The 25,523-nt window shown below is 42.8% G+C and overlaps 2 protein-coding genes across 4 annotated transcripts in view; one reads left to right on the top strand and one right to left on the bottom strand.

Annotated features, from left to right (window-relative positions):
- col4a6 (collagen, type IV, alpha 6) overlaps positions 1-8,571 on the bottom strand; it is a 152,040-nt gene extending 143,469 nt beyond the window's left edge. For all 3 annotated transcript variants that reach the window (XM_075451428.1, XM_075451427.1, XM_075451429.1), the window contains exons 1-3: positions 8,502-8,571; positions 8,187-8,328; positions 7,978-8,023 (exon numbers count right to left, since the gene is read on the bottom strand). In XM_075451428.1, coding sequence (XP_075307543.1) covers positions 7,978-8,023; positions 8,187-8,197 — 57 coding nt within the window. In that variant the 5' untranslated portion in view covers positions 8,198-8,328; positions 8,502-8,571. The remainder of the gene's footprint in view (positions 1-7,977; positions 8,024-8,186; positions 8,329-8,501) is intronic.
- Positions 8,572-11,411: 2,840 nt separating this feature from the next.
- Positions 11,412-25,523, top strand: part of col4a5 (collagen, type IV, alpha 5 (Alport syndrome)) — a 66,250-nt gene continuing 52,138 nt past the window's right edge. The window contains exon 1 of the mRNA XM_075451662.1: positions 11,412-11,709. Coding sequence (XP_075307777.1) covers positions 11,620-11,709 — 90 coding nt within the window. The 5' untranslated portion in view covers positions 11,412-11,619. The remainder of the gene's footprint in view (positions 11,710-25,523) is intronic.

The following is a 25,523-nucleotide window of genomic DNA, read 5'->3' as shown; positions in this document are numbered from 1 at the left end:
GATGGACTGTCGACCTGTCGAGGGTGTGGATGGATGGGCTCATCAGCATTGTTATGTGTTGTCCTTAAACAAGATGCTGCACATCTGAACGGAAAATAAGACTCTGCCTTTTAGTCATGGTTGTAAACATGTCAAGATAAGAGAGAAATTTACTATTTGTGTACAGGGTTGACAGGAATGATGGACAGATGCAAAAGCGTGGCAGGAGTTTTTTTTTTCCTAGGTAGGGGTTGCACGGCACAAGGTGTTACAATGTCGGACACACGAATGCAAAAGCGTGGCAGGAGTTTTTTTTCCTAGGTCGGGGTTGCACGGCATAAGTCAAGCGTTTCACCGCCACACCACGACGTGCTGTCGTGTGTTTAGTTCCCGCTAAGAAACGTGACGCTCGTTCTCGGCGCAGTTCGTCACGAAGTCGAAACGTCAAAACCAAAGTCAAGACGTCGAGCGCGCAGCCAGAATGTCGAGGAGACTGTCAAAAGGTGGAGAGCGAAGTAGAATTCTTGAAAAGACGGACACTGTGTCGCTCAACTCGTTTGGTGGGCTCCCCGTGTAGACGCTACAGACCGGATCGGGTTCCATTCTCAACCCGTCAGCGCTTTGCTGCACGCCGTGCCCCTTTCTCTTTGCCACGGTTCAATTAAAGGCGACAAGCGACACGCTGAACTTTTTTTTTTTTTTAAAAAAGAGGCAAGAATTAAGTTGGAATGACAAAAATAAAGTGGAAAAATGTGGAAATGTCGAATGTCGACAATGAGTTTGAAGAGTTGAGAACCCGTTCACTGCTTTCTCAGCTTGTAGGAATGTGGCTGGGTCTCCATCAGAATAGATGCAATTTATGACCCAATCTCTTTAAAGTACTTATTTCCACATCGTGTTTTTTGTGCTAAAACGAAAAGAATTAGTCTTTTAGCTGTAGGAAGTACAACACCACCGGTGCATCCACACTAGGCACTTTGTAGATATCTATGCCCTAAGGCTGGTTTGATTTCATCTCAGTAATTCGACTCTAATCTGAAATTGCAGTGTTTTTCTTCACGTTTCGAAGTACTCCTCAAACTATACGGGAAACAGCGCTTTCACTGCTCCCACTTCATTCATGACATTTCGAGTTTAACCCCTTAACGCCTATTGTCGCATATATGCTACAAACCGTAGCCGGCGTAACCGTTGACTCCAAATTGACCAGGATGCCTGTTGTCGCAAATTTGCAACATACAAAAAATTCTATTTATTTTTTTGTGCAAAAGTGAAATGAATAATCTCAGCATTATTTACCATCTACTTGAAGGCTAAAACACATATAGCTGTATTTTTTTATATACAGCTACATAAATTCAGGAATATTCTAAAAAGTCCAGACTATGTTCACAAGAACAGACAAACTAGATGGAAAAACTACATCATCTTGTTCATTTTTTTCCCCCTTTCATTTTGACCATAACACACTATCATGCTCACAAGCCACGTTTTCATCAAAATGTGTAGTATGTATCCGTCCACTACTGTGATACCAGGACTCAAGAGTTACGGTAGGCAGCTCCAGCCACGAACTCTCCAGATGTGGGACCTCAAATGTGGCAAATTTTTGTTTAACGGATCCTCAAAATTCTGATGTCTTTCAGGCACTTTTTTTTTTTTTTTTTTTTTTAAATCTCTTCTGTTGAGCTGTAGCTTTGGTGAACTCCTAAATTCTCAGTTTTAATGTATCTCCCAGTCACTGACAGGACTGAAAGTCTGTTTCGGTGACATGTCGTTTTTTTTTTTGTGCGTTCGAACTTTTCCAACAGCTGAGCGATAAATGGTTTTGGAGGTATTTTCGTTGTTCAAATACAGGTGCTTGCACTCAGTTATTTCCATTTTTTATGACCACAGTCCACGTAGTGACAATTCAGACGGAGAATTCAACGTGTCTCGCACACAGATCTATCATTATATCCAATTAGTTTGGTTCGTGTGCACCTCTGCAGCATTAGAAAGCTTAAAGCTAAGCGTGTCCTCTTAAATAGTTTTATGGCAAGGGTATTTCCCAAAGAAAAACAAAGCTCACCGTGTCTTTCATCGCACCTGCACTGACAAATCCAGATGTATAGGATTTTATGGGAATGGGGAAACATGCACCCATGCTTGCAAGCACCACACAGGTAGCAGAGTCTTAGCTGTGGGCGTGGGAGAGGAACAGCGGGGGCTTTTCAACAGTGCGTTAAAGCTGCTATATGTGGTTTATAGGTTTCATGTTGCACTAACTGACAAGGAGTTGTATCCTTCCTCTGAGGTTAGTAAAACCAAAAGGCCAGGGAGAAAAGGGAATGTAAAAAGAAGCGGGGATTATGATGAGAGGGTGAGAGGGAGTACACGGAGAGGTCAAAAAAGTAGCAAAAGAGGAAGTGAAAAGGCAGATGAAGGGAATAAAGGAAGATGAGTTGGATGCAGATGAGTGGAAGAGGCAAACTCCTCCAGACTGTAAACTGAGACAGAGCAGCATGACCCAGCCACATCAAACATACACTCTTTCTCTCAGTCCGGATTTACCAGACAGCTTGTTATCACATTTCAAAACAACGTCAGAACTTTTTCGTAAACGTGACTAATCTCATCCTGATCCAAATCATCCACCTTCATTCTTGTTTTCAGGCGGAAGCCCTCAGAGCAGAACCACTCACGACGGTTTCTCCTGCCACTTCTAAACATCTGAGCGCGAACAACCTGCAACGTTTTTTCCAGTCTTTTTTTCTTCTTCTTTTTTTTTAAAGAACAACAGAGGAAATAAAAGGAACAGCGGCACTACGAGCTCGGGGAGTCTGTCGGGACAACCGCTCACAAATCACACCACAGATCTGCCTGCGCGCGGAAAAGGCAAAAAGTGATGGAATAGAGAGGTGTGAGGGGGTAATGATTGGATGGGTGCTAGGGGGGCATAAGAGAAAAGAAGGAGGTTGAGTGAGGGTGAGGGTCTAGCAACAACAAATCAAGTCCTGATCAGCCGTCTGTGGAATGTTCCAGCTTAAAGCACCTGCAGGGAGTGGAAGACAAGTCCCACCAAGCTCGAGAGGATTCCACAGAGAAAGGTTTCCCTTGCATCATTTCTCTATGAAAGATGTTTAAATAGCAAAACAAAAACAAGTTTCCAGCATCAGTCGCAACACCTTTGCTACACAGCAACATCTGTGGGATCTTTAATGTCACATGTACAGTACCGCTCAATCGTCTGGACACCCTTACACGTTCAAAGTGAAGGAGTGGGTGTGTCCAAACTTGTACTGTACATATCACGAGAAGATACGTGGATGCACAGATCTGCCTGCACAAAAAAAAAAAAAAAAACTTAGGTTAAGGAAAGTGGCAGTAGTCTAATCCCAGTTGGATATATGGACACTTCTACGCAGGTTGTTTTAAGAGATTGTGACCACTCGACTAAACTAAGAAAAACAAAGCGCATCCTCTATGCTAATGTGTACGCCTCTTTTTTTCCAAGCGCACTGAAGTTGCTGTAAAGGACCTTTGTGGTGTTTCTTTTGCACGTGTAAGCAGATTGACAACTACTTTTTGTGTTCATTTGTCAAGCAAAAATGTCCGAAATACTCAAATATGGGTTTTTTTATATATTTTTTTTACCATATGAATTGAGCAATTTTTTTGTTTTAAACTGTCTGGCTCTTGTTTGGATACAAAAAAAAACAAAAAACAGGCAATTTGGAAGTTATCAGTTAAGAGATAGAGAAAAATGGATTCTTTGACTGTATCAAACGTTTTGCATTTTCAATTAGCATTAAAACCTACATGAAAATACAGGCATTACATTTGTGTTTTTAGTCCGGGGATCGATTATAACATCCCAAACAGTAGATGGGCACCAACAGGCGTGTCAAACGGAGACAAAGACATGTCTGGCACATGTTCAAAAACGGTCAGAAGTATGTACAAATATGTCCAGCTTCATCAAAACCAATAAAAAGATCTAATTTATGGATGATTTCTTGATTGCTCTACCAATCACAAGCAACAACTTTTTGACTTCCTCCTCCTCTCCTTCCCGTTACAACGCCTCCCCTCTCTTCACCATTCCTCCTCACCTGTGTGTGATGTTTTCTCTGGGCCAACAGCTGTGTCAGCCTCTATAACCCAAACAGGAGCCCCTACAGTTATACTGTTTCTGTATGTTCAAAGAAACATTTCGCAAACAAAAAAAAAAAGAAAAAGTCCAAACCGATGTTACTGCAGGCTGCGCTGGTTGGGCTAAAACAGCACACAGATATACAGCAAACAGGCTAAGTTGAAAAGAAAAAAAATGGTTGTGGTTTGCTAGCAATACAGATAAGATACAAAGTTGTGGACGAACCTGGCTCAGTAAATGTCTGACTTTATAGCACTGAAGCTTGTGGCCTAAGAAGACTGTTTTGTCCTGCTAACTAGCTAACGAACTCACGGGCTATGCCTTTTATCACTAACAAATCTAGCCCAATCTACAGATGCAAATGTAATACTTTTTTGAAAACATTTTGTTTTGAGAGGCAAAACGCTTTATTTTTTAAGCCCCAGCCAACTAGCCGGACTACCTTCGTCTCACAGGACGCAGCAGGGGGTAAGAACATGGTCATAAATGATATTGCTAATATGGGATGTCATACAGCTTCATGTCAAAAGAGGCGAACTATCCCTTTCATTTCCAACCGTATATATATTTGTATTCCTAGACGTCAAAGTAGCTTTGTATTATTCACTTTAAAAAACAAAAAAAATCCATATTTATATTACATATAATAAAGGCCCGTCAAATCACCCACTGTCCCAAACAAGCCATTATAAAGCCTTTTTCTGAAAAAAAGCCATTTTCTTCTGACTGGCATGATTTGTGGAAGCCCTTAAGGTCAGTACTTAATTTAAAACTAATATCAATTACACTGCAGGTTCACAGTGCTTCTTTAGTATATTGTATCATTATTGATTTCATATGGCGTACACAACATGTCTGCTCCCGAATGTGGTTTCCTTCATTAGTAAAGAGCTTGGCCGTGTTAAATGGAAACATTCTACGTTATCATGTCATATATGACAGAAAAATAAGGAAAATCCATAGCCGGCTCTCCTTAATACCTGAACCAATTTCAAGACTGCTCACTATCACATGGTCAGTCTATTTACGTTTCCCATGTTCATATCAGTGCAAGCGAAGATGCACCTGCACCACACTTTATCTTGGGTTTGGCACAATGTCCTTGCTCAGTAATCTGGAAAGCGATAGCATTTTCGCCGAGAGATAAACAAGTGAGTAAGTTTCAGGCTTATCTGCTGATACTGATAAAACTTGACATAGTTGCTTCCTCCACCTTTAGAGTACAGTAGCTCAAAAGAAGCCAGAGTAGCCTTCGATTTCAGATGCTGACAAAAAACCTCAAACTTCGTACAGTTGCACCGTGGCATCGAAGACGAGTTAAACGTGGTTATAAAAGACCACCCAAACACCTCATCTGTCAGGGATTCACCCACACATCCATCCACTCCAATGGACGCTCACACACACACACACACACACACACACACACACACACACACACACACACGCACACACGTATGCAACACTAAACAACAGGGAGGTGGGAAGTGGGCGGAGGAGTCAATTCAAAGTAGGTACAGCTCCATCAGTACATTTCTATTGAGTCACAGGAAGCCTTATGCCACTAATTCGCTTTAATGTTGGTTAGTCTCTGCTGGTGGCATCCTCACTTGTATTTCCAGTCACTCGGCCGGGAAAGCGAGGCCTGATGCTGCTGGAAACTGGATGTAAATATCAAACCAAAGCAAACCCAACTCAAAAACTGCGCCATTCTTTTTTTTCTATATCAGAACTATGGCTGCCACATGGACTCTGAAGCTTAAAGGGATAGTTTGCCTCTTTTGACATGAAGCTGTATGACATCCCACACTAGCAATATCATTTATTAAAAATTTGACTTACCCCCCGCTGCGTCCTGTGAGCCGAGTTCCGGTCTCGTTTTGCCGTTGACGAAGCTAGTCCTGCTAGTTGGCTGGGGCCACAAAAATAAAGCGTTTTGCTTCTCAAAACAATATGCGTTCAAAAGAGTAATACTTTTGCATCACAAAATCGTCCATCCAGAAAAAGTCAGACCTCACAAACGCCTGGCACTATTTTTGCCTCCCTTCATAAATGTTCATAAATGATATTGCTAATATGGGATGTCATACCGCTTCATGTCAAAAGAGGCGGACTATCCCTTTAATGACAACACTGCTACAGATTATTGACTAAAGTGTGACACACCCTAGCCAATCATAATCGGTATTTAGTCTGATGCGATTCACTTGCATTCTAAACAAATCGGAGCCAGGCGGTGTCATACTTTCACAACTTCCATCGGTCAGATTCACAGGGTAATCAGTGAGCTCGCTAATAAGTAGTGGACGAATATCCAATAACAGCACAGCGCTCTGTACTGTTTCTGATCACATCGATGGTATGCAGAATGCAGTTTTTTTTCAGCGTGTCACACAGCGTCAGCTGTCAACTTTCAGCTAAACTCCCCGTGGCTTCCGCTCTGTACATTAAATGTGTAGTTGTGGACATGCACGCCTGATATAAGGTAAGGTAAAAATAAGGAAATCTGAAAAAAGAATTAAAAGTGAAAACATGTTACAAATACGACGGGCACCTAAAATAAAAAGCCAGTACGAAAACAGATAAAGACAGAAGGATTTATCCATGGGGTGGTCGGTGGCGTAGTGGGTACAGCAATCACCCCATGTACACTGCAGCTGGCCCCGGTTCAAGTCCCGCATGGGACAGCCCTTTGCTGCATGTTGTTCCCCCTCTCTCTGCTTCCTGTCTCTCTTCAACTGTCCTGATGCAAACCCATTTCCATAGATGCATGAATATCTAAGGCTGTAACCATATGATTCCTAACCCCATCTACGTTTTCTTTAACATCTAAACCTAACTATGTGCATAAGTGTTTTTGAACATGCAATAGTCGAGTAGTGTGACACGTGTGTCCATTTTTGGGTCATGCAAAACATTCTTATCAATTGCAAAGGAGGCAGGTGTCACGGAGCCTTGAAAATGTAGCACTTTTACAGTTTTTGAGCACAGGTGACAGTGTTCCAGCCTTCTTTCTTTCTCCTAAACTGCTCCATTATTGCACTGTGGCCCAACGTACATTCTGGTGCGAGACTGCCACGACAAAAAAAGGGTGTTTTTCAGATTCATATAGTAGTCGTAAACAATGACTGGAGTTTGTTGATACCCGAAACCGGATGTGTGAAAATATAACTTGGAATAGAAGCGTTGAGAGACCTAATTAAAAGGAGAGAAACAAAACTTCACACAATCCTTGGCACCAACCACAGAGCCAAACGGCAGCAGTGCGGGAGAAAGGTGTGGCTTGGAAAGGCATGTCGCTCCAATAATCTCCTTATCTTACATATTCATCAGCGGGGCGGGCTCTGCATTGCAAATGACAGTGAGCGGGCCAACTCAAACATAAACTGCTTTCTCAGCCCCCTCGGGCTACATTTAAATGCAGACTTCATCCAAAGCTTTTAAAAAAAAAGAGAGAAATGTTTGGCATAGTTACAAGGAACACCTCAGCAGATGCAATTTCTCATGAAAACGAGCATAACAGCGCTACATAACGCCAATTTAAGCGCGCGTTTCAGGTTTTGTTAATTGACCATGTGAAGAAATGGTCGAAGGCACCCAAAACACGGGCACTTGCGCGTAACGCAGGCGCGCGAAAGCCACTGAATCGTAGACTTAAAGGAGGTTTTTAGGTTAGAAATTGACTCCCCGTCTGGCCACCTTGGCTCAGCTGCAGATACGCGTGAGCACCCGTTTCACGAAAAGCCCATCTTCTCCAGCTCAAAAAGCACGTCCAGCTCACACGATTCGGTGTTGCGCCACGGATAAAGCAAGCGCAGAGCCGGTCACCTGCAGGAGAGCAATAGTCAACAAACGGGACTTACTCCGTGCGCAGATCCCACCGCCAGGGCCAAGGCTATCGCGCAAATCCTGCCGGAGAGAACAAACAGTTTCGTTAGTTTGGACTGGGCATGTCGGCAGGTAGAACTGCGCCAGGGCTGCGCTCGGAAGCGAAGCAACCTGCGGCAGCTCGCAACGCCGACAACTGCGTGGAGTTGTGACTGTGATTGCAGAGAGAAGCAACACTTCTTACAGGAATTTCATTTTTTCTTTTTTTTTTAATCAGACTGGCTGCTTGAGGGAACCGCAGGTCGAGACTAGATCCCCTTGTTGTTCACCAGCAACGGCAAGGCTCTTCAAACGCGCTCATCGACGGCTCCCAAAACCCCTGTCATCTACCCGGGAGGGAGAAAAAAAAAAAGACAGATAAAGTAGTCCCACCGCCAAACGCAAGGCTGACTAGCACGAAACACACACGAAGTTGCACGCACATAAACCCCACACCGGCACAGGAAAGCTGTGCTGCCGGTGATTTCTGTCATTAGAAAAGAAAGCGTGTGGAACTCACCAGAGTCTCCGCGGTGCAGTCGGTGCTGCGCTCTCCGAGATGTTGCGCTTCGACTCAGCAGCGCTCACTAGCAGAGGGGAGGAGGGGCCAAACACATGTCATTCATGCCTCCATGCCTTTTTCACCGACACGGAGAGACCATAACCTCCTCGATGTGCACGGGCCAGCAAGGTTCCAACGCAGGTGTCCAATGAGAAAGTTCGAGAGGAAAAGAAAAATGAAGGGAAAAAAAATGGAGAAGTCACACTTTTCTCAATAATTTCTCTGCGAAACAAGCAGACGTTCATTCTCAGCGGTCTTGGCCATTTAACAGTACACACAACACACATGAAGAAATATTTTGTCATGAAAAGCCATTTGAAAACATAGACATTGCTGCTTGTGGACCTTGATTTTTATTTCTAATGATCGGGAGTTTCTGTGGGGTATCATACATTAAAAAAAAAAAAAAACATTAAAACATACTAAAATGTGTCATGAGGTCAGAAGTTGTCATCTTTAAAAAGCAAATCACTTTTTAAGGACTTTCTAAACACATGGCAAGTTACTCAAGTTGCAAACAGTCCTCTTTTAGCTCTAGAATGTTCTATTTTGGTTCAACTTGACCTGAGTGAGCTTTCATTGTATTCTTTTTTATTTTTATTCACAGCATGCTGATTTATCTTTTTATAGACGGCGTCGTGTTCCTGCTTGAATTATCCCTGCATCGTTTAGCCGTAACAAAGGGATCCTGCTCGGGACCTTTCTTGTTTTGCTCTTGGTTCTTTAGACCCGCTGTGTCTTTTCACCGCATCGTTCCTCACTGTGTCACCTCTCCCTTCCCAAACCCAAGAGTGTAATGGAAATAGTTAAACCTCTGGATTTTGATGCAGTAAAAGGTAACAATCCCTGTAGCAACCTGCAAAGAGGATCGATCTCTCGCAAGTGCCAGAAAGTTACACTTTTCATCACGGTGGAAACTTGATGGTCAAAAAGCTGTTCGGCCTCATTGTCCGCTGACAAATGGATGCGTGAGTCAGCTTGAATGTAGTTTTATTCATCCGGAAAAGAGGGCATCAAATCACACATGTAAGACTTGACTCGTTGCCATGGTGGCTCCGAATTCAAGACACCTAGGAAACACTGGGAATCCAACAAAACAACAACAAAATAACAATGGTCCATGATAAATTCTTACAAAATCATCCAAACTGACCTGCTTTGTCAATTTTGAAAGTGGAGGATACCCCAGCGCCTCCCTTTTGAACGTGCAGAGTTTGGTACAGGGGACCACTAACATGGCAGCCATGAGGCATGTCAGGGGGGGATGTTTGTCTCACCATAACTAAGTGCTTTCAATGCTTTGTGAAGTAGTATTGTAGTTGAGAGATGAATTTAAGACCACAAGTGAAAGTTAAGAAAAAGTGGAAAAACAGCACATGCGCAAACACCATTTGCAGGATTCGGAGTTGGATGCCGAGAACTGTCCCACCCTCCGATCTCCTTATGTGGTCCAAGTTAACTGTTCATAACCCAGAACCAGGGTGACGTGCTCCCGTCAACATTTACTAGTGGAGCAGCCGGCGTGCCGCTTCTGCAGCAGACGGATAGCTAAATCCCAAAGCAGATGCGTGTTCTTTCTTAAAAAAAAGGAGGAAAAAGGGGGTACCCTATGCGTCGAAAACCGATCTGAATGACTCTTGACCGAGCAAACGTGTTCCGTCATCAGTTAAAAGAAAAGATGTGCATGATTTTAACCTGCAAGGACAACACATCACGTTACAAATCCTGCCAACGCATAAGCGTTTAAACTCCAGTCTGTTCATGGGGAGGATCTATCGATAGCAACCTGTTTTCAATCGGTGAAAAAAACTGTGAAACTGGTAATCGTTGTATCCGTTTTTCCTTGGGGTTTGACATGTTGATCTACCGATGGTGTGGGACACCTACGTTTTCTACGGCCTTTGTGGGATTTTTTAAGCGGCCCCGTTCACTTCTCCTGCATGCCGTCCAGGGGAGGATGTTCTGTTTGGGGTATTCAGTTGGTTGCAATTTACCACCTCACCTCTAGATGTCAGCGCATTTAACGCGCTGTTGCTTCGAGAGCTGATATTCGTGTTGAAATCAAAGCTAACATGCACAAACACTCACTCCAGTTTGGTGGACATTGGTTTTTTTTTCGGGACGCTTTGTTGGTATTTTAAAATTCTAACGGTCCGTAACGAGCTCTGAAACAATAAGAAAACCAAATAACACCATGGAACACAAGAATAAAGTAAGTTTAGAGTTTTATGTGCACCATACGTCACGTTCACATATCATGGGTGACATATGCCATTTCACAAAATGTCAGCATCCCTTTATAACTTATAAAGAGAGCCCTTTTTAAAAGTTCACTTCACCCTGTGCTATTCTGCCAGTAGCATCCCCCTGTCAACCGTCAATAAATGGGAATTTGACCTTTAATAATCTTGCAGGAATGCAACGTGCCCGGGCGTATAGACATTTTTTTTCAAGTTTTAATGTGAAACCTCTTTTTTTTTTTTTTTTTTTTTTTTTTAAACCCTCAGGAGTTGAGTTTTGACAGGCATGCAAGAGATATAATATCCATGCGCGCGGCCCTAACGTCAAAAATGTACAACTATTCACAGCGGGGGAAACCGGACGTCAGCCAGACTGAAGTGATACAGCGGTCACCTGTTTAGTGCTCAAAGTTTAACCACTCAAATAACTCTAAAATTTAGAGTTCCACTTGTGTCTTTTCTTTCTTTTTTTCTTTTTTTCTCTTTTTAAGATTCATTTTCCTCCTCATTTTCCATTTTTTTCAAAGCCTTAGGTTCAGGGAGCCCGGTATCACTGCGCCGAGAGAGTGGCAAGTAGATCCGGCTGGGCAGGTTTTCAAGTCGAGGGGAGGAAAAAAAAGTTAGAGGAGGACTACAGAGGCGCACGGTGCCACAGCCAGGACCACCAGAAGCCTCTGCGAGCGCAACAACACGAAGTGGTTTCCCTTTTTTTTTTCTCCCCTCCTTACTTTTCTTGCGCTGAGAGCAAGTGCGCGGCGGGCAGCGAGGCTATGACACGCAAGTAAAGAGAGTCGGTCAGTGTTAGAGCAGGCGGATCATTGTTTTATTCCACCAAGATGAGTGAAGACTTGAAGAGCCTGCGACAGCTCGCCTTGGCTCTGCTCCTCCTCTGCCTGAGCCTCGCGGTGCAGCGAGCCGACTCCAAGGTAAGTGCGTTTTGCAGCTTTCACGCGCAGGGATCTCGAGCCCCTCGCGAGCCGCCCGCACGCTACCTGCCGCGCTCCACCGAGCCCGGCGCCGGGACTCCACCGGCTCTCCGAAAAAAAAACAACAACTAAGGTTTATAAATAGAGACGCTGCTTTATAACAAGCGCTTATCCTCGTTCTCTAATAATAATAATCCCGCCGCCGTTTCCGTTTTTTTTTGTTGAAATGTAAACAATAACCATGCAATTAAACCAATAACACACCCTCGCTGTGCTTTTTCTGCCACTTTTTTTTCTTTCTTTCTTTTTTAAACGGAGGGGCTCCGCGAGCGCCTTCTGTTTTTTTTTTGTCGTCTCGTGGACGGAACGGGGCTCCCTGCGCATCACGTTCCGTCTTCTGCCGGTCGCCTAAAACAACCTGTAGCAACATGCCAGCCGCGGCCCAGCCGGCACGTTGCCTTTCTGTCTCATTATCGGGTTAAAGATCCGGATAAAAGTCTGCGGATGGAGGAGCGGTTCGACGCGCCGGCTCTGCCCTTTTAATGAAGATTTATTTTATTATTATTATTTTTTTTTACCTGCATCGTGTTCATTCTGTCAGTCTGTTAGGGTCTCATTACGCTAAGTGAGTAATTTAGTTCGGTTTAGTTCGGTTTTACTCGGTCTGACCAGGTGTGGCCCCTCTGCAGGTGTGCATCCGTCACCATTGATGGGGGACTGCTCCCAGCACCTTGCAGGTTTTGATTTATTTCAGGCCAGGACATCCATTTGTGGTGGCTTCTCTTATGATGTTGCACGTGAGCTCTTGTGTAGAGGTAATAACCCCGGGAGGTGTGTGTTTTATGTTTGGGCACGCTTTACCTCTCCGCGCCCTCTATATGTGTTGTGATGCCTCATCCCAGCTGCAGCTCTCTGACTTTTTTTTTTTCTTCTTCTTCTTTTTTTAATCTCTGTCATGTCTGCGCTCCACCAAAAAACTTGTGGAGGTTTTTTTGTCGTCAATCAACGCCCAGCGTCTTGCTCTGACTTCTCATGTAATATTCCAGCAGCTCTACGTGCTGAATATTCACACCTCATTAAAAAAAAATGCATAGGTCCCGCCCACTCAGCAGGCGTGTCCAATCAGGTCCCCTTAGCTCTAATTTCTCCAAATACTGCCAGTGGAGATTAAACTTTCACCAAATGTAGACATTTTTAAATCCAGGTTAAAGACATTTCTGTTCTCATGTGTCTATGCATGAAATATATTTTAACTTATCTAGACTGTTGGTTGTTTTTTACTTTCGTTGAAATGATTTTATTTGTTTCTCTTTATATTCTTTTATGTATTTTTAATGCTTCTTGCACTCCCTGCTGCAATGCTTTTATTTCATGCAAAGCACTTTGAACTGTTTGTACATGAAATGTGCTATATAAATAAATTTGATTTGATTTGAAATAATGCGGCAGCTTTTCACGTTTCAAACCATTTAGGGGACTTTTCTGCATCTCCTCACTTTCAACTGCATTTTGCATGACTCAGCAAAGCAAACTCAAGGCTGTTAACATACCAGTAAAATGACAATTACACGCTCAGGATGAGGTCAGCTAAAAAAAAAAAAAGCTTTATAATTTATGCATTTTGCGTAAAAAAAAAAAAAAAAAGAGCTTTTTCTTGTGTAATAGTTTGAATCTTTAGCAGCTTTTTGATTAATGTGGAAAAAAGTTCACGTAGGATTGGGGTGTAATCTGCTTCCATTTTTTTATCAGGCCAGGCGGTGGTAGTTTCTTTTTCTTCAAAAGAAATCCTTCACCCCCGGCTAAGTCGCGGCCTTGAACAAGCTCAGAAAAAGCGAGAAGAAAGATTCAAGAAAGAAGTTAAGAGTGCCAAACCAACCAAGGCGGGCTTCTTGGTTGTAATGATACAAGTCAAGTTGTGCCTTTATATGTTATCTGGATGTTGTTTCCGTGCAAGATCTGAAAGGGGAAAGGGGGTCCGCAAGAGTTTAACGCTTTTTTTCGGCCCTGAAAGCTGAAAGTGAAAGTGTACGGCTGAGATTGGAAGCAGGTGTCTGGTCAGCCACTCCTCACTGCCTTCGTGCCCAGCTGGTGGACCTTGGGTTCAGCTTGTGTCGTCAAAACAGGAGGAAACCCTGAGGATGTGAACTCAAACACTCCAACTCTCCCCTCATTCCCAGCATTCCCAGTTATTTCTCTCTGAGGCTCCCTGGTGGACGCAGTGTGTACGAGCCCAAGGTCTCCTTGTGGAAGCCGGCTCACCTTTTTCCCCCACCGATGCTCGCTGAAAAGGCCATGCCACTCGTAAAAGATTCAGAAAGGATGCCCCTTAACTTTGTAAAACTCCTCTCTCTGTCTGTGTGTGTGATATGAATCTATGCTGCCAGGTGAGGGAGTTCAGCTGTAATGTACACCCAGAGGCTTTCCTTTGAGTCCGTCATGGCCTTGCAAACCACAAGCCAGCACTTAATTTGATGCGTGCCGCCCCGTGCACACACCACCACAAGAGCCTCCGTATCTTCCCTCACCCTTTGAGGTGACTCTGGAGGGGAATCTTTCTGCTCCGTTGCCGACATGTGGGCCAAGGGGAGTTTAGTCATAACATCCGCACACTGCGCAGATCTGTGACATCAGATAACACGGCCCAGCCGAATCTCCCTGCGAGGGGGGGGGGGGCGGCAACTCTCTTTTTTTCTGTCCTCGATCAGTTCGCTTTCTTTCCTTGAGAGCTGTGGCGCACGGAATCACCTTCTTGCCCTTCCTTCATATCTGTTCTTGAATGGGAGTTCCTTCTTAATCTCATGTGCCGTGAGCCAGAGAAGCAGGCAGCGGTGCAGAGAGCGGCTATCCAAACACATACACAATATACATGGGCGTCAGTTTGATTTCAGAAGTGCTGGGGACAATTACCATAAACCATAGACAATTACCAGTAAGGTTTGAAAAGTGCTGGGAACAAGCTAGGCCCATTACTTCCGAATTGAGGTCTCATGATAAATAATAGGCATTGCATTAGATGATGCGTATTGACGCGATATTGTCCCCATATTAAAAGTTAAAAACCATCTGCGCGGTCTGGTTTAGGCCGTCGGAAACATCCTGGGTTGGGACAAACTTAAGAGTAGGCCCTATTCGTATTTCAAAATCCGCATTTTAGTACAAGACACGATTTCGGTTATTGCACAGCCCTTGACACACCAACACATCTCAGACAAACCTCGACCAAGCAAGAGCGCATCAGGAGACGTAGCCTGGCTACAAACAGCCCTTGCCCTGACAAAGTTTCCAAACATTGCCAGGCTATGAAACGACGGGCAAGAGTGAACGAGCAGCAACCCCTCTGTGAAATAAGTTTTCATTCATTGTCTCTCGCCTGATATGCATCATAAACACTGACGAATCTTCACCTGCAACACCAGCGACGTCTTTCATCGCTCGTTACACTGTAACAGACTGCAGACCGCAAGCACAGTGCGTGGGAGCGGAGCGGATTCAGCATAGTGGCTATTCAGCAATGGGGGCTGATCACAAGCGCATTCATACAAGGAGAGTGAAAGCAGAGCGGGTCAAATAGTCTTTGGTTAGGAGAATGCCATGATATAAAAACTTTTTTTAAGTGGTGGGGACAAATCTGCTCGTCAGACAAAGTGCCGGGGACGCGGCGGAAATGACGCGCCTGACAATATATATATATTAGGGCTGGGCAACGATTACAATTTTTAATCTAATTGATCACATGATTTCCCTGATTAATCACGATTAATCGCATTTGTACACAAAATCCAAAAACCCTTTAGCCTTTAGCATTTAGTTTTATTTTAAATGTGCTGCCATATGAATGAAAGTGCCATAACATTTGTTGTTGCAAACACACTTTAAACATCAGCATCTTTCTGTAGTTTTATGTAGAAGCCTCGCTCCACTGTCTGTTTCCTTGAATGACTTGCTGCTATCAGTTGTGTGTTTTGCCTTTAAGTGATATTTTAGACTGGAACTACTACGCTGAGAAGACAATTCAACTTGGCAGTGTTTATAGATGACTTTGGTTCTGTCGACTCCGCCGTCTGGAAGAACTTTAAAATGAAAATGGCCGAGTAAAAGTTCTGTACCCTTCTCCATGTTTGGTGGATCCACCGATTACTTTCTTTTCCGGTTCCGCAGCAGACAGCAACAGACTTTTACAAAATAAAATAAATAATATAACGGGTGGTTGCTGCGTGTCGTTCCCCCCAAAAAAATAGTAAATTTTTTTTTTTAATTTTGTAAAAAAACATTTTTTAAATAAATAAATAAAACATGGGTTAATGCACGATAAAATATTTATCAACGTTAAATAATTAACGAGTAAACGCGACAATAAGGAGTTAACGCGCCCAGCCCTAATATATATATATGTACATACTTACATACATGTCTGTAATTTGTTATTTGTTTGAACCTTAATCTAATAAATACAGATAATAAAGGGAATTATTTTCAGTGCCTACAATAACCATCCATTTTCCCTGAATGCAAGTTTTCAGCTGCTCAAACGCTCCGAGGTGGTTGTCGTCTGATTCTCCTCTTCGTGATGCTTCCCACCTCTAAGATAAGAAACAGATCTGGACTGCAGGCGGGCCAGTCAAGCACGCACAGACACTCGGTGTCACTCTGTGCTGTTGGAAGTCATACAGATCGGGGTCTGGCATTGAGCTGCTGATAGAAGCACAGACCTTCCAGTCAAACACGCTAAGATGCCACCTTGATATTTCTCTCCAAATTTCCAACATCTGCATTAATACGACCCTTCATCCCTGCCATGGACACTGACGCACTTGTGCATCATCACCGTTGCTTGCTTTTGTTTTCTGATATCACCCTGGATGGTCTTGGTGGATCCTCCTTTTATACCCAATCATGACGCCCTCACCAGGCGTCAAAAATTCTGCCGATTGCAGAATCTTCCTGAGCGCTGTTACTGTTACTTCTTGAATATTTCAATAAAAACTTGTATTTCTTCTCTTCTCTATCGGCCGTGGCAGTAGATTTGAAGTGCAACCAAAGTTTAGACTTTGGGTTTAATTCAGGAGGCTGAACAGAAAAAAAAAAAAATAGAAACTGTCTCGTGTTTTTGATTGGCTCAAATGTAATTGGACAAATTAGCATGAAACAAGACATAAAGTTCAAGATTCAAGATAGTTTTATTTGTCACATACACAATCATACACGTACAATGTGCAGTGAAATTCTTCCTTGTCCTGCAACCAATAAAAAGATAATTAAAATTAAATATGAATAAAAATGAATAAAAAATATAAAATAAGAATAAAGCTTTTTTTTTTTTAAATGTATAAGGTATCTGTTCATTTAGTATATTTGTCGTTTTGGAGAATCCCTCCTTCGCAATCACTCTGAATTCTGAAACGTTTAGAAATCACGACACCAAAGGAATGAGTTGAGTCCTTTGTGATGCTTTGCAAGCTGTCCCCATTTCTTGTTTGTTTGTTGTTTGTTCCGACTTTAGTTTAGTCTTCAGCCTGTGATTACGCATCTCAGTCAGTTTTAGATGAAGTGATTGACTCGGCATCCGCAGAATATATTCCTCTTGTTTACCTTTAAGCACTCCTCTGTTCACTCAGCGTGACTGCACTTGGTTGAGTTGGTGTGGACGGCATATCCATATTCAGAGCTCATAGGGCTGCTTTTGTCCCATAATCGATAAAAACAGGAGAATCAGTGCAACGTGGCTTTTACATGTTTTTAGAGAAGATCTTGGCGCTTCAGATCATGAGCTGATCATGAGTCTCTCTTCATACATTCTCTTCTCGTTGTTTTAGTTCAGGTTGATCTTGATTTTCTGTGTCCAGTCCAATCAAGTCCTTCTGTTCTGAAGGATTATGAATGGTTCACATCTCGGGGATCAACCCTTCGATGTTCATACTGCAGGCAAAATTGACCCATATCCGGCTTTTTTTTCCCCCCATTTGTGGTCCTTGTCTGATTTTTTTTTTTTTTTTTTTTTTTTTCACAACAGTCTGAACAGCACAAATCTGTATTTTTCTTGCCAAAAGATGGTCTGATTGGGCTACAGCAAGAAGCCTGAAGTTTGAATCTCGGCTGGAATTTTCTCCGTGTGGAGTCTGCACGTTCTCCCGTAAACCTAAACTTAAAACATAGTTTACTGGGGCAGTCTGTGGCGTAGTGGGTACAGCAGGCGCCCCATGTACAAGAAGCTACAGTCCTCGCTGTAGCTGGCCCCGGTTTGAGTCCCGCATCGGACGGCCCTTTGCTGCATGTTGTTCCCCCTCTCTCTCTCTGCCCCCTGCTTCCTGTCTCTCTACACTGTCCTATCTTTAAAGGCATAAAAAGCCCAAAAAATAAATTTAAAAAAACATAGTTTACCTTTAGGACTGTGTGTCGAGTATGCTTTGCTAACAGCCAAATCAACAACATCGCGTCAAGTGCGCAAAAGAGTAAGGTATGTCATTTTCAAAATTAAAAAAAAAAAAAAAACAGTACGTGTACTATGAGTGTACATATGTCTTCTGTGTTTTTGCTGATCGGACTCGCACTGGGATGTCAATGAGCTGCAAATGCCATCAGGACTAACAGGTGGACAAAAGTCAGTTAGAGCTAACCAAACCAAATGTTTAGACAGCTAATTACCCCGGCACACACACTCCTCCTCCTCCCTCTTCCTCTCCATTCGCCATCTCGTTCATTCGGTCCCATGAAAAAGATCTAAAGTTATTCTCTTTATCCCTGTTTCCTTTTCTTTAAAAGATCTCACTCGCTCCTGAGATGATGACCTCATTTCATCTCTTTGTATGCGATATGTCACTCTGTCACCGACACACACCTTTTTGTCGCCTGTCCTCTTTCCTCCCTTCCCTCATCCTTCTGTCAGTCGGTCAGTGTTAAGAGGACGGTAAACATAGTGCGTTTGTTTGTCACTTCTTTATTGCCTTCACCTCATGTTGTTTGCTCTTCAGATTTGAAGGTCAGCCATTTGGCCTCTTCCCATTTACTCAATCTCTTCCAAACCTATTTTTGTCATTTTTGTCGTGCCCCCCCACCCCCCATGACATGAGAATTGAACTTTAACTAATGATTAATCGCGTTAATCGCACAATCCAAAAATTAATTCAAAAGTAGTGTATAGCTTTAAGCCTTTAGTTTTATTTTAAATGTGCTGCCATATGAATGAAAGTGCCATAACATTTGTTGTGCAAACACACTTTTAACATCAGCATCTTTCTGTAGTTTTTATGTAGAAGCCTCGCTCCACTGTCTGTTTCCTTGAATGACTTGCTGCTATCAGTTGTGTGTTTTGCCTTTAAGTGATATTTTAGACTGCAACTACTGCAGTGATAAGAAAATTCAACTTGGCAGAGTTTACAGATGACTTTGGTTCTGTCGACTCCGCCGTCTGGAAGAACTTTAAAATGAAAATGGCCGAGTAAAAGTTCCGTACCCTTCTCCATGTTTGGTGGATCCGCCGATTACTTTCTTTCCTGGTTCCGCAGCAGACAGCAACAGACTTTTACAAAATAAAAGCCTGTGAGCAAAAAACATTTACAATAATAAAATAACTAAAATTTCAAAATAAAAAATAAAAAACTGAGTTAATGCGCGATGAAATATTTATCGGCGTTAAATAATTAACGAGTTAACTCGCCCAACCCTGTAAATACATTAGCTCTCTCCCCATTCTGAGCAGCTGCTAGCTTAGCTCACCTGCTTCTCAAAACTGCAGATTATTTACTAATTGATCATAAGTACTTCACACAACCCCGCTTGAAAAAAAACCCAAAGTAAACAAACAAACAAAACTAAACATTTCAGAGTTGTCGTTCACACATCTAATGTTTTACTAATTTATTTTAAAGGGATTTTGTGACAGTTGGCTCCAAATCTACATTCATGCACTCATGCCATCTGAACCAATCACCATAGTTTCAAATGGCAACTTTTTGCTGATCCAAAGTAGGAGCTAAAAAAAATAAGAGTTCCAGGGAACTGGCAGGGTAATGTCTGTGAGAATGTCCTGTCCAAATTATTTCCTGTTGCACACACAGCTACTCCTAACGCCCCAAAACTTCAGGGCCGCAGTTCACGCCTCGAAATCAGCTTTGCGTTGTAAAGGTTCTTGATCTGGAGATTTTGACAGCGCTCGCTCAAAGGTTTAAGGAACCACCCTTTGAAGAGCAGTGAGTTTATCCAGATTAAATCAGACCCCTTCATGGATTTAGGACAAATTAGGCTCGAGAGACTTAAGCTTTGAATTTTTGGCTTACGGCAAACTCTCTTTCTGCCGGCCTATCATTTAAAGAATGCTTGCATATTAAAGCAGGGCTAAGGAATAACGGGGTTTGTTTACCATGCAATACACACCCCAAAGCTGTAGGGGGAGCTCCGTAGAAAATAGGAGTCTAGCCAGACTGTCGTAAATCCACCAGAGGCAATTTACGGTTTATTTTTCAAGACACTGGCAGAGAGTTGGAGAAGACGACGGAGGTTCGCGATGCATTCTGGATCCACGTTATGGACCTCGGTACAAGTTGATATCTTTGACTAGAGGTCGCAGTCTGTTAAACGGCAAGGAAAAGTTTTTGTTTAAAGATAATAAACCAATCAATTTGCGTAAGTTATTAAGTTTTTCCTACGTATCAAACCAGTCATAACCTGAAACGTATTCATTTCTTACACGTAACCACAAATTCAAGCACACTTGGGAAAAATCTTAGGCCTTCACCCGTATTGTTGAAAGGAAACACCCACTGTTAAACCTCAGCTTCAGTTGCTGGACTAACAAAGCTCAAATCTGAAATGATCTTCAGAAAAGCTGCAAAAAAGAAATGCAAATCACTCACCCCGCCATTGCCTGGTTTTAAACAAATTAACTCAATGAAGCAGTGTCACTAGAGGGTGGCGGTAAGGGCTATGCTGCTAGTGGTTGTTATTCAGTAGAAGAAGTAGTTGTCATAACTGGAAACAAAAAAAAAAGTTTTAAATCTTTTTTTTTTTTTTTTAAAGACAAAAAGAGAGAGAGAGAGAGAGAGAGAGAGCTCATTATGAAGTACTTTCCATCTTTAGAATTATCTGGGATATCACATCATATCTGGGTAGATCTGATAGTTTATTCTTTGCCGGCTCAGAGTTGTTTCCATAACCCTAAATGCACTTCTCTTCTATTCTTAGAAACTGGGAAAAACCCACCATAAGTGAGCGTATAAACTTTTTTATACTCACCATTTCCTAGCATTGTAAATGCAAATTAAAAGGTTTGGGGGGGACATGTTGGAGAGGATGTTGTGGAGAGGATGTTACCAACCGCAGTAGGGTCGTTGTCTTTCCATAAGGTTATTGCTAGAATCAGTTAAACTTGTTTAGCTACATACATATTCACACAAGACGAACAGAGGAGGCTCGGGGTTTCATCACTGTGCCCTTACTGTGCAGAGTTAGCATCAATGGTTGGAGCGGCAACTTTCGTGATACTGGCTTGATGTGTCTAAGCACACATGAGGCGGAGCCGTTCCGCCTCTGTGCTTTGACATATGACAGGATCCGCAACAAGCAAAGGCACCTGTGAAATAGGGTATTGTTGATTCCAGATATGCAGTTCAGGATCTTGAAGATGAATAAACTATCCACGGCTGGATGTAAACTGCAGCCATAAGGGCGCCTGTATAAGAATCTGTATCTGTTTAAATCTCGTTCTTCATGTCAAACTCTTGTTCTCCTGCACCTTACCTTTGATCTCTTCAGATTTCTTACAAGACCAGATGAATTGGTAGTCGGATACATGTGGGAATGGAATTCATTGATGCATCTGCAAATAAAAAGGTTGCACTTTAAGACATCTACGTAGTCTTTGTCTCTGGCAACGGTGTTTTTTTTTTTTTTATGATGACCCAGATGTGTAGTTCTTGTTTTTTCGTGACAGCTTTTTCTCTTGCGTTTGTGTTGTTTTTTCGGACATTTTCATGGACTAATGAGAAGGTCACAGATGTAGAACTTGAACATTTCAAACAATTTTGTCCATTGCATTGCAAATTTTCTTCGTGCATTGGACTTTAACTTTGGTTATAAACAACCAGGCATGTGTCTTTGGTTGAATGCAGCTCTTTTCGCTTCTTACTTCAGTTGTAGGACTCTTTATCGATAATGGAATTTAGCTTTCTTTTTTGTATCTACCTTTTTGTGAACCCCCTCTGTATCATCCTGTGTTTTCAGCTTTCAAATTCACCTACAGTAGACCTTAAACTAGTGCAGCCTGGGGTGCAAACATCTGTTTATTTGTCCTGTATCCAAGAGCATTTATTGTTTTGCATTCTTCCTCTGAAAAGAGTGAGGGAGGCGCGCATCTTGTCTGAGATCAGTGGTTATTTAGTTCTCTTCGTCCTGCCCCCTTTGTAACTGCTTTCAAGCTGAATATACGCTGGGTTTTGCAGCTTCCCTCGCAGCAGAAAAAAAGTTATTAACAAATATTTGTGACTACCATCTGACCTGAGCTGACTGGCCTCGCCTTCCATCCCTCAGCACCTGTTTATTACTATCTGTTGTGAATTTTGTCTGTTGTCTGTCTCTCTTAACTCGGTTTCTTCCTTCATTACTGCTTCACCTGCCCGTTTAAAATGTGCAGCTCCCTGTCACTGTCGAGCTTTTTTTTTCTTCATCCCGAAGAAATGCCATGCTCTTAATCATCAGACAGGGTTATGATTGGTTGATTGGTTTTCTAAGATGAGACTAAGACATCACAAAGCGCTACACTTGTAGGAATCAGAGCTGGGTACCTCAAGCAGAAGGATTACGAAAATAGTAACAATTTCGTGGTAATGGAAACGCTGAAATAAGCAAACCGTTCCGACCCGATCCGTACCAGACTGCATAGTGGAAACACACCATAAGTAAATGTAAACGTGTCACTGTTGGGATTTTCGTATTTTTCGTTGAACCGTTCATACGGAATCCGCAGTGGAATGTGAAGAAGTAGAGTAACATTTTGAGATCTGCGTTTCACATGATGAACTGCTGCAGACCCCACGTTAACCCAAGGTACCAATGGCAAAGAGCGATATCAAACAACGCAAACGCCATTGCAGTTACACCCAATGTGTGCCAAAATGTGTACAAATGACTTTGCTGGTCCCAGCAACAGAAAGTATTCTGCTCTAAAAGGGAGAACATGCAAATGTTGCGCCCGGTTTGATGCAGGCAAACGCTTATCGCCTCAGAAACATTTAGAGATGTACAGTTTACACCACACTCGTGATGAGGATACTGGAAATTTCCAGCCCAGTCGAGCTCCAAGGCATCGCATAGCTGCCACGAGCAGCTTCGTCAGGATCCCCTGGTTTCAGACTGGCTGCAATGTACACCAAAAATGTGTGCCTAAAGCCAACTTGTTACAAACAAAATGGTTTCAGATTAGAGTCAAACTTGTGTCTCTAATACTTATTCCGCCGCCACCTCTCCTGCCTCCTCATGTAGCCTTTATAGGCCATTCTAATGGGAGCATTTCCTTTCACATAGAACACAGTAAAATGACACCGTGTGAATATTTAAAAGATGCCTCTTGCGTCCACACAACTTTGTGTGATACTCCAGCAATGAGAAGGGGTCCCACTTTTTGATAAAGAATCAAGGTAAATGAGTGAAATTAGATGTGTATAGAAATGTAACAGGAAGGAGTGCAAATTGGACCTGAATGAGAGGCTACTCACCAAACACAGTTTTGAGGAAGGAGATCCACTTTTTGCCGCCAGTCTGTCATTCGCCGCCTTTTATTTGTTGCTGCATTTGACACAGAGGATGGGCTGTTTCAGCCAACCAGTAGCCCAGTTTTGGGCATATTCCCCGCACCACAAGCAATAGGATGACAAAATCCTCGAGAATGCATTGGCAGGGGGTTATTTGTCAAAATCGAGTTACTTGGTTAGCCCCCCCGGCAGCACCCAAAGGGGGACTTCAGCCACACAGGAAAGCTTACTTTTTTCATGCAGTATTTTTGACATATTCCTTAACAACCAGGTCAAACCATAAGTGTATTTGTATGGTAGGAGGGAACACTGGTGAAAAAAGTTTGAGGAAAAAAAGTCACTGCCCCAATCTCTCCACATCCTTCCATATCTGTGTTTCACATGAACTGTTGCAATCCCATGTTTACCCGAGAGACCGATGGCGAGGAGCGATACCGAACAATGTACACTCCACTGCAGGTACACAGCTGAGTGTCCTTAAAGTGCAGTCTGGCAGCTTAAAGGCAAACGAATGGCCTGAGCAGAGCTGCTTTAGAGAAGCGAAACGCTGTTTTGATGCGAGTGAAGCGAGGTGGCGTGGGATGGCGTCTGGTTCTCTCTTTATCTTCTTCTTCTGTTTACCTCGCCTCTCGTTATTTCCAGTGCTCTGTGTTCTCCACTCCCCCGGTGTGAGCACGTGTTTTTTTCATCACACGGGGAAACAAGGCGTTTCTGTACATATTTAAACGTATAAAGTTACCACGGTAGCTTTAAATCTTTGTCCCGAGGAAGCCATTTCAAACCAGACGACAAATGTTTCACTTCTTGCATAAAACGACGTGCCGTATTTTTACATACATTAAAAAACTCATGTGGATGTGGGAATTATGACCTGTCGGTCAGAAGCAAAAGCAGAGGTCATGTGATGTTGTTGCTCTGCCTCGATTCAGGGAGGATAAATAGATGTGTCCAAGTTCTGTGTCCATATAAACCTGCACAAACCCATTTCTTACCACTTGGGGGCAGCAGAAAAAACTGGTAAAACAACATTGAAGTGTCATTTCATAAAAAGACAACTATGATTGACTTTCTTGAGTAAGCAAATAAAGCGCTGCATTGATCTATCCTGTAGATGCAGGCCAACGCTGTCTTTAAAGAGGAGTCACGCTCCTGAAAGTGGGAGTAAAACTGTTTCTTCCTGTCGCTCTGGTTTAGTCTCCACCAGCTCCCGAGAGAAAGCCATGAAGGGTTTGCCCGACAAGGTGACCACATTACTTATAATGAGCCACTAAGTTACGAGGGTCAGGGCAGAGTTACGACACTTAATTTAAAGCCAGACTTCTCATTGTCGTTAGGAAGCAGACATTTTGAAAAGGCTACAAAGTGTCCCTGCCTTCGACCTGTGGGCTGTTAGCAAAAAGCAGTGTATAGGCTAAAGGCTGCATGGTGTAAGCAGTTCTGGGTGTGAACAGCTGGTAGTGATTGGAAAAGCAAAAATATGAATGCAGTCCATTAACCATTCACCACTGAACACATCCCCTTACGGGACTCCTACCATGTACCTATTGTTCGTGAGCATGTTTGCATCAGAGTACGATTGGGCACTTAGTCAATATATACACTGATCAGCCACAACATTAAAACCACTGACAGGTAAAGTGAATTACAAAAATTCATCTTGTTACAATGTAATGTTATGCTAGGAAAACCTAGCACAGCACTGACGTCTGTTTATGTATGCATGTGTGTTGGTATGCTGGTGGTATTTTTTTTTATCTTTGCTGTTAGCTGCAAACAAATTGCCCTAAAGGGACAACAAAGTAACCTTGAACCTTTCTCTGTTTTTTTTATATTTTCCTCTCTCTCCCTTCAGATTCAAGTTCCATCAAATAGCCACCTGAACAGTACTGACAAATACTGTTTTTACTTTACACTGAGCTGAAATGTGTTTACGAGGACATCTGTCTTTGTGGGGACCTGTTTGAGCTCAGTCCTCACTACGAGGCACACTTTCAGCGAGGTACACAAGGTCTCGGTCAGTTTTGGATTAGGCTTTTAGTTGTAACGGTCAAATTAAGGGCAAAGAAGAATAGT

Source organism: Odontesthes bonariensis, chromosome 19 (genome assembly GCF_027942865.1).
Source record: "Odontesthes bonariensis isolate fOdoBon6 chromosome 19, fOdoBon6.hap1, whole genome shotgun sequence".
In the NCBI taxonomy this organism is placed as follows: domain Eukaryota; kingdom Metazoa; phylum Chordata; class Actinopteri; order Atheriniformes; family Atherinopsidae; genus Odontesthes; species Odontesthes bonariensis.
This window is presented reverse-complemented; position numbering and strand designations above follow the sequence as displayed.